General features: G+C 54.0%; 1 protein-coding gene across 1 annotated transcript in view; it reads right to left on the minus strand.

The window, feature by feature from the left end:
• The window catches only part of FRMD7 (FERM domain containing 7), a gene marked incomplete at its 3' end in the record, with an annotated part of 9743 nt that extends 2176 nt beyond the window's left edge, over positions 1-7567 (minus strand). The window contains exons 1-7 of the mRNA XM_010149020.1: positions 7511-7567; positions 3295-3399; positions 2869-2911; positions 1547-1625; positions 747-844; positions 495-609; positions 159-306 (exon numbers count right to left, since the gene is read on the minus strand). Coding sequence (XP_010147322.1) covers positions 159-306; positions 495-609; positions 747-844; positions 1547-1625; positions 2869-2911; positions 3295-3399; positions 7511-7567 — 645 coding nt within the window. The remainder of the gene's footprint in view (positions 1-158; positions 307-494; positions 610-746; positions 845-1546; positions 1626-2868; positions 2912-3294; positions 3400-7510) is intronic.
• Between the last annotated feature and the right edge of the window lie 1899 nt (positions 7568-9466).

Below are 9466 nucleotides of genomic sequence, written 5' to 3' on the forward strand. Positions count from 1 at the left end.
CGGCACGCAGCCGGCGCTGACGGGCTGAGCCCCGCGGGATCATCACCTCCGCGCCCAAGGTCTGCCAGGGCTGCTCTTGCCGGATTTGGGAGGCCATGTCCCTGGGGAAAGGCCATCCCACATGGGTGATGGCAGCCCACCCCGAGCCCCGGGCTCACCCGCAGGACCAGCACCCCCATGTGTGTCACAGCCAGGTTGATCTGCGTCCCCTCGCCGTCGCTGGCGGGGTGCGGGCGAATCCCGTACATCTCCAGCTTCCTGGCCACGTCCAGCAGCTGAACGTCCGACTCAGCTGGCGTCTTCCCTCTGGAGACACAAGCATGTCAGCAAGAGACAAGAGTGAGAAGGCAGCTGCTGAAATGGGCTGAAAAAATGCCATTTCGGACATGCACACGCTGGCATCACACCCACCCCACTGCCGGCCCTGCCTGCTAACGGGGACAGCCCCGCCGGGGGCTTTGGGCAGATGGCTGTGGTGCGGGAGCAGCCCTTACCCGTGTCTCCGGTGGTAGTGCATGATCTTGTTGTCCAGGTACTCCTGGTTGGGCAGGTACCTGTGGGTTGCCAGGTGCTGCTGGTCCGTCTCCTCGTGGAAGTCGCCCAGCTCGGCTGCAGGGGATGTGGGGATAGCATGGGTTAGGCTGCGAGGAGTCACTGCAGGCGGAACCCCTGGCTACACAGCCCAAGCCCCCTTGAGTGCCCCTGGGGAAGGGACACGGTCCCTGCGGGCACTCGCCAGCCCTTACACTGCAGCAGGTGGGAGACGAGCAGTGCCGCGCTCTTGTCACTGCAGGGCAGCCGCCCCAGTGCCAGGTCCTTCTTGATCTGGAGGGTGAAGAGGTACCTGCAGAGGTGGACAGGAACGTGCTCTGGGGGGGAGCTGGGCTCAGCAGAGAGCCAGGCGCCGGGCTGAGCTGGAAGGGCTCTGCTGCAGAGCGGCTGGCTCTCCCCGTGCCTCTCCCTGCGCTTGCCCATGTTTAAACCCAAAGGATACAGGTCTGCAGGGTCACGGGAGGAGTGCGCAGCCCCTGCAGACGGCTGCAGCTGGACACCACCAGGACCAATACACCCCTGCCTTTTAAATGTCCATGAGTAGGTTTCAGAGTTAACATTCCTTTATGCTTTGGAGGGCATTTGCGTCTCTCAAGGGTAATGTTCTGCAGAAGCACCATCTTAGTATTATTCTTAGTTTCTGTTTGCAAAGCTTTCTCTAAAACATAAGAGCTAACAATGTCATTTTTAAAAATAAAATTGAAGTTCTTCTTTCAGAACACAGCTTGAGGCGGGAGCTAGACTGAGCAAAGTCAGACTCGGTGCCCAGCTGCTAAAGCGTTTGGCAGTAAACAAATTGCAGCCTCTTAAGACTGCTGATCCTTCAAGTGGATTTTGTTTAAAAGCAGAGGATCAAGAAGAGAGAGATACTCTCCTGGTTTTGTTTTTGTAGTACAGAGCTCTTTCGATACTTAGAATAGCCACTGCCAAGAGGTTTGGACCAATGAAGACACGGAATTGAATGCATGCAAAAGTAATAGAACAAGTACTGTACCTGGTCAGCTCTTCTCTCAGATGGCCGGGGTCCACTGGGAAAAATTTCACCATAAATTTGAAAAGAACCTCCTTAGGATCTTAAAACACAACACCTTCATAAGTTTTCTTTTACGTGTCTATTGAGAACATTTACAAGTCTCTTCACACATGCTGTCTCCTTACAGAGTAAATTACTCTGGGTCCTTACACATCAGGGCTGGAAGCCCTGAATATCAGGGACTCCGGCCTGCCCGGACCCCCAGCGTTACCAATGGAAGCGAACGTGGAGTTGGGCACCTAAATAATAGGAAAAAATGCCCCAGCATCTCTTGAAACTGCAAAGACCCCAGCCAGGAGAGGGGTTTCTGTGGAGCGGTGCCACGGAGTGTGGCCAGAGCCCTGGTGTAATTGCCATCAGCAGGGCCGTGCACTAAATCCAGCCCTGCAAGCGCCTGGGATGCAACAGCTCCAGAGGAGGCTGCCCAGGCAAAGCTTTTTGTGGGATGAGTGAGAGCAAGCGGCCAAGCCCAAGGCAAAGAGCATGGAGGGAGGGAGGCAATTCTGTAGGCACTGACTGTCCCAGGACACCGTGGGATAGCTCAGGGGCTCCTGAAAGGACCAGGTCCTGCCAGAGCAGGCTGGAAGGGACATGGAAAAAGAAACTGGTGCCTGAACTAATCCCACTTCTGGTGCACTCAGAAAGGGGAGGCTGTCCATCAGGCTTTCCCCTTACAGGGAAATCCATGCAAACACGGTAGTGCAGCCTCCCCATGGCAAAGGGTGGGGTCATGGCCTCGTGCTCCCAACCACCTCCCAGGGAAAACATCGTTTGTGGGCTGAAAGGGGCCGCTGTCGTGGCCACAGTGGGGGATGCTGAGCCTGAATTCAGGTCGGGCTCCGTAACATCGCTGTGCAGCGGCACGGGGGCTGGAGGGGCGCGGGAGAGCCTGCACGGCACACGGCTCAGCCTGCTTCACGCAGGGCTCACACCATGCAGGCGTCCGGGCTGCTGGGAGCCGCCAAGGGGAAAGGAGGCCATGCACGGAGCGATGCCTGCCTCTCTGCCAGCACGGCAACGCGCGCAGCCGCCCCTGCTCCTCCGCCAAGCTGTCAGGTTAGTCACAGCTCAAGCCTGAAATGGTGCAGATACCAGATTGCGAAGGCAGCGGCATTTTTACAGGATTTCATACGGGCTGCGGTGTCTTGGCAAACAATCCAGCCCAGCCTCACGCTTTAAAACGAGCCCAGGTAAATGCTGGGACCCGAGCAGTAACACTGCACGAACGTGCCAGCGCCGGTCTGTCACTAGCAGTGATTGAAATTAATTATTGAAATACTTACTTTTGACTTGCTTTGTTATGGGTTTTAGTGGTTCCAACCAGACCTGAAACAAGGCAGTGAAGAACTGGGTGAATCAACAGCACAAGAGCACAAATGAAAGCAGCAGCAGCGCGCTGGAACGCAACACAGAAATGTTGGCCAGCTTGGCTGCTGCCATCCCACCGGGCAGCCCCGTGCGAGTGCCTACGGATAAACCCCATGGGCCGTGCTTATCGCCGGGGCTTTGCCAAACGGCTTGTGGCTCCCCTTGTTGCTCCTATTTTCAAGGGGTTTTTGGCATCGTGGCAAACCTCTCCGTGGAAATTTTCCATGGGGTATTTCAGGGAGGTGCTAGCGAGCCCCCGGCCGTGCCAGCGGGCGCTGAGAGGATGGGGTCACAGCCCAGCGGGGTCGCAGGCTGCAGCGTCGGGGTCGTGCCGCACTCACGTGGTTCCCAGCCTGGCTGCGAAACTCCAGCCCGAAGTACTCCTTCTCCGCAAGGTTGAGGTGGCTGCAGGCGAGGTTGAACAGCCCTTTTCCGCAGGATTTTTGCTAGCAAACAAACACACCGTGGAAGCGGGGGGTTAGGCAGTGCTGACAGCAGTGGTGATGGGATTTCAGTGAGACGGGGGAGAAGTTTTAGCTCCCTGCCTTCACCCTGAGAGGAGCTGAGGGATTTCCCTGATTTCCAAACCCCTACTGAACAAATGCTGCTGGTTTCGGCATGTGGGATAGGACACCTGCACACCGCATGCCCCTTACCTCTGCTCTTGGAAACCAGATTCCTCCTCATCACTTCTCTCCTTTGTTAGGGATGTAAACCAGAAAGGAAAGGAATCTTGCTTTTGGCTCACCTTCTGCAGCCACCACTGTCCGGGCAGCTCTATCCCTCGCAAACCAGTGGGCTATCCCTGGATCGAGCATCAGCCTGACCCAGGGACGGCCGTGGCAAACGTGCTCGATGAAGAGCAAACGGAAGCGCACCTCAAACCTGCCCAGCGAGCCCGTGTGCCCCAACAGCCGGCAGCCGGATTGCCGGGGAAGAGCTGCTATTATGGTTAATGGTAATTAACAGCAACAGGACCCTGCGGAGATCCTGTGCCTTGGGCCCTGGGTCAGCCATGCACTTCAGCAATATTAATTAAGTGGCACAACATGCTGATAAGGGAGACCAGGCTGTAGTTACACCAGGTAAACAGAAACCCTTGGAAGGTTGTGCTTGACTTGTTCCCATGCTGTGTGACACAGCTGGACACAACTCGGGAAGCCCCTGACTAGAAAATGACCCACCCCAGCAAAATCTCTCCTACTCCTGTGTCAAGGAAAAAAAAACAAAACCCAGACCAAAACTGAGCATGGGTTAGTGCAAAAGCAAGCTGGAGGAGAGAGGCTGGGTTAGACAGCTGCCAAATCACGGCGTTTCGGGTGATGGAGGTGAAGGCAGGCTGCAGCTCCCCGTGCCAGTGGCTGCTCCCGGCAGGGACGGGAGGGACCCCGGCTGCTGGCGGTGATGCACACTAATAACCACCTTTCACAGCTTCTCCTGGGATGAAATTGCTGGCTCCGTGCTGAAAGGCTGCTGAAAAGTGATCGCGTAATAACAGCATTCGCTCTGCAGCACTCCCGGTTCTCCTCGAAATTACTAGATCACAAGGGATTAAAACAATTATAAATGTTTGTTTCCAAGCTAGAATTTTCTAGCATGAAAGGCCTTGGCCTTTGTCAGGCAGCCAGAAAAGACAAGCCTTTCTTACGGGGTTATTACCCACGACATGACTGCTGGGAGCGACCTGCTCTCCTCCAAGCCCAGCACTGCCCAGGGCAGTGGGGATGAGCGGCTCCATCCCCAGGAAAACCTGCTCACCGGGGAGATGCAGCCCTGTGGTGCAGGGGCTGGATTAAAAGCAGAGGCTTTTCTCTTGCAGAGTGGTGCCTGCAGGTGCTCCATCCTGGGCTGGAGGTCCTGACCCACGCTGCTGGAAGCTCTGGGGTACGGCTGTGCTCGGGACAGCATCAGGCAAGAGCAGGGGGCTGTGCCGGAGGAGCACAGTGCGAGGCAGGAGCGTGGTGTGGGGCTGGGCACCCCACGTCCAACCCTAAATGTGCCTTCAATGACAGGGCCAGGTTAGCACCCACAGGCAGAAACCCCTGTGCTGAGGACAGTGGAAAGGAGAGGCTGCACTTGCCTTTCTTCTCCACGGTGGAAGCAGGGTAAGAAAGCAAGAGGCACATCCAGAGACAGGCAGCAACATGGGTGACACATGGGGACATGCACACCTATCCCCAAAGGACACCCTGGCAGCACTTGCGGTCCAGCGGCAAAGCCACGTTTCCGCAGCGTTCCCCATAGCACCGGCTGCTGCATCCAGGTCTGTGGTTTCGGGGCCAGTGACAGCTCATGGGACTTGGTGTGATCTTTCCCCACCACCTCGGGGGATACCCCCTGGTCAGTGTCTTCCGCCTGGCCGCAGCTGGCATGCAGTGCCACGCACCAAAAGCCACTGGCCCCGACGCTCCCCATGCTGTCGCTGGACCAGCTCAGGTGCAGCCAGCCCTGCACAGCTCCTGTCCATGGATTCCCACCTGGATTCATCACAAGGGACACGTAGACCACAGGAGACTTTGCCCTTCACTCAGCTCCAACAATTAGTTCTTCTGGGCTTGTTTGCTTTGCCTTTCCTTTCTGGTTTTTTTGCTTCCCACTGAATCCTGCCCTGTAGCGAATCCCACGGACAGAGATGCCCAGGCTTTGCCTGCCCAGGCTGCAGTGGTTCGCCCTTTCTGTGCTGCTCAGGGAGGGCTCCTGAGGCTGCCCAGACTGAGGGCTGCACTGTTTAAACCCTTTCCAGAGAGAAGAGGAGGGACTTTACAGGCAAGAGCACATGCCAGGTCACAGCTCTAGGTATCCAGGGGGGAAGGGGCCACCCCAGGAACCACCTCCATCCAGTGTGCAGCTGATGCTCCGTGATCCCAGGAGCCCGGTGGCTGCAGCGAGGGTGCTGGGCCCCAGCTGTTGGTGAAGACATGGATGGAGGCAGAAGCCTTCCCAGGGACGAACGCTTTCCCGTGCAAAGCTGGGCTCTAAACGAGACCTCTCTGCACGTGCCGGCAGCTGTGACACCCACGTGAGACAGGTGCAGACACATACGCCAAGCGCGAGGCAGAGGGGAATCAGGCCCGTTGTGTTTTCTCTCTTTTGTCCTTTTCCTTCCCATTATACTGATGTACCGCAAATTCAAAAGAGCTTTCCAAAGTCAGGAAAGGCTTAGGAGGAGTTGCTTGAAATATCTGCTCAAAACTTAGCCCAAAGCAGTCCTTTTACAATGGAGAAGTCACTAATTCAACTACTCATTTATCGTTCCCAGCATCAAATGCATGAAATGCCTAAAAGGGGTTTCCAATACCATTCCATGCTAAAAAAGGAAACGACCAGGAGTTCCTCTAATGGAAGCTATTTGCTGCAATAACATGTTGTGCAGAGCTATAGTGCTGGAAGTGTCTGGGGCAAAGAAGAAAGCAGAGACTGAAAAAAAACCCGCAGCAATATTGTACCAGCAGCATCTTTCAAATTGTCTCTCACTACACCCTGGATCAAATCAATATGGGAAAAAAAGCATTTTTAAATGTCTAGTCTTATTCTTAAGCTGACTCTAGGTCTAGGATACATTAATTAAACTAAATCAAACAACTTCCATATAGTGCTAAGTGATGGAATTGCTATACAATCTTCTCTGCAAAACTGCTATCACAAAGAAACGGAGCAGTACGTCCAAGATGAAGCAATTCTCAGACTATGCTATAAATCCAGAGGACAGGACTCTCTAAGAAATGTAATGGAACTTGAAAAAAACAATTTTATATAAAGCACTCTGCTCCCATAGGAGAAGTGCATAAGTGCTAGGACAGATCTACTTGAATTAGCTAATTCAATTAGCTACCGTGATTATCAAATCCCAACCAACAGTAAATGCTCTATCATCACGTTCGTAAGAAGATTTGCTTCTATCACATAGACAAAATAGATCTCATTTCAGTTATCTATCTATATATAAATCTAACACCATAGATACTAATACTTAACATTTAAAACCCATTTCAGCAGTCAGTAATCAGAGCTAGCATTTACTAAACGTGAGTTATTAATGACAGTGTGTTGAGGGACACTGTCATGCAGAAAATAAGATACAGTGATTTTTTTCCACAGCTACTCTCAAAGACACGCAGTTTTCCTTTTCAACTGAATGCTCGGGAAGAGATGCATGCAGATGTTTCTCACCAGGGGTACTTTGGTTAAATACTCTATTTGTATTCTGTTCCCAGATTTTTCTTCCTTGTTGAATGCTTATACTGGCAGCCAAATGAGAGAAGAACCCGACACTTTATAAGAACATCACTTCATCCTAGCCAATTTCCCAAAGATGACACCAGGTAAGTAAAAGCCATTCCTCTTTCTTTGTAAATAATGCCAATGAGAGGCGAGAGCAGGAGCATGTTGGTGCTGAAACACGCTCAGCAATCAGCACTGTAACCTCTTCATTTGTATTTGAGGGGTTTTCCTTAAAGCTGAAAACCAGAAGCTATCAGAGACCATGCAATCCTTCAGAGCAGCAATGACTTCAGCAATTTGCACAGAAACACCAATAAGAATATGATACCCACTTACATCAACTACAAAGATCTTCTGGGAGTCATCCAGAAACTGGACCTTCAGGTGCAGCATCCTGGAGCATGTGCTGAGCGTGCGGCCGGCGCGGCAGTCCTAGCGCTGTGAGCCGTGTGCCGGGAAGGGAGCCCTGACTCCTCGTGCACACATAATTTCCCTCTCAGCTGGATGGAGAAGGCTGCAGTCACAGATGTGGAGCGGAGGCTGGAGCAAAGGGACTGAATGCCTGAAAACAACTTAAAAATACCCCAAACTGATACCTCCCTGGTTTAAATATCACCGCTGTGTTAAAGAATATTTCCCTGCTGTGAACTACGGGGCTATGAACAGGGGGAGGCTGTGCTGCAGCTCTGCAAGCGTGGCACTAACGGGGCTGGGATAGACACAGCGGGGTTACCGCTGGTGCTGAGCAACGCGGGGGCACAGCAAGCCCCGGTGAGGGGGTGAGCCAGCCTAAGAGCGGCTGCTGGCGGCTGCGCTCGCTCCTTGGGGTGGGCAGATAAGGTGCTGAGCTGATGTGTGCGGGGCGGTCAGAGGGTCTGCTGCACTCCAAGACTGGGAAGATGTTTCCAACTGAACTTGAATCCAGATGGGAGTCCTTCCCAGGGAGGTAGAAGAGGACCTGCTGCTCATTCCCAGCTGGCACCCCGGTTTGGCAGCTTAGTGAAGTCTCACAAGCCTGTGAGACAGCCTGGGTCCCGTTTCACCCCTGAAAAGCCCACGTCCCTGCACACGTATGCACGCACCCTCCTGCGCTGCAGTATCCCAGAAGGGCAGCCGGCACAGGACCAGTGAGGAACCAGCTCATCCTCCAAGCACCAGAGCCAGCTGCCCACCCTCAAAACCCCCCGGGCTCATGCCAGGCTGCCGGGTGCAGCCTTCCCACAAGGTGCGGCTTCTCTGCCCCAGCTACTGCGGGGACATGAGGACCTCCCTGGCCGCTTTCATCTGGCAGAGTCTCCCCACACTGAGCATTTGGATGAAGGCAGCTTTTGGGCAGAAGCCCTGGCTCACGGAAATCAAGGCACTAGGTAGTGCCAAAAGGCTGGCACTGGACTGTCACAGGGGCTCGTTAGTGCTGCTGCTGGAAAAGCCACAAACACGCACAATCCTGTGGGACCCAGAGTGGTGGAAACGCATCCCGGCAAACTGAAAAAGCCACCTTAAGTGCTGCAGAGATGTTGCTTCCTTCCTGGTTTCCACTGAAATATCCACTGTAAGACACTCCACGCCATTTGCTGTGGTCCCTCTTACGCTTCCCAAGTATTCCTGGGGATGTTGGGACGGAGCCTGTCAGGGTACACACTTGACATCATCTGGGCTGCAGAGAGGAAAAACGTAGAGCTTTTTAGCTAAAGAAAAACTTATTAGTCTTCTACTGCCCAGGACAATAAAAACCCATGAAAGTCAAGGCAAATCTGCTTTTCCACGTGAATCTGCCCCACAAAGCAGCTGAGCTCATCGCCTGCCCATGGCCGCGGGGTCGGCTGTACCCGCTGTGTAGGCACTGCATCTGAGCAACAGATTTCCAGTGCTGCCCTTGGCCTGGGGTCTGAGCTCTTCCTGTCACAGGAGAAGGGCAGCGTCACGTACAAACCATCTCGGGGGTGCTGAGTGCACTTACCCTCTGCAGTTTTACATCTTCCTGACAGCAACTATCGATGGGCACCGAGAAGAGCAGCTCACGCATCGCAGATGCGGCACTGGGAACACGACAGGAGCACTGGACCAGCAGGAAGGATGCAAGGGGGGGGTGTGCTGGAGGAGCCCCCAAACCCTGGAAGATGACAAACCTCCGTGCTACAGGCTTTCCTGGCATGCCAGAGACACCAGTCCCGGGGCTCCATGGTTGATATCAGGAGCTGAGCACCAGCCGGCTGGGTTGTGGGTGGAGGAAAAGGGGTTTTGTCATTACCGGGGCATGAAGGAAGGGGTCTGTGTTGGGTTTAGCCGGGG

This window comes from Eurypyga helias, unplaced genomic scaffold (genome assembly GCF_000690775.1).
Source record: "Eurypyga helias isolate BGI_N326 unplaced genomic scaffold, ASM69077v1 scaffold25993, whole genome shotgun sequence".
Taxonomy (NCBI): Eukaryota; Metazoa; Chordata; class Aves; order Eurypygiformes; family Eurypygidae; genus Eurypyga; species Eurypyga helias.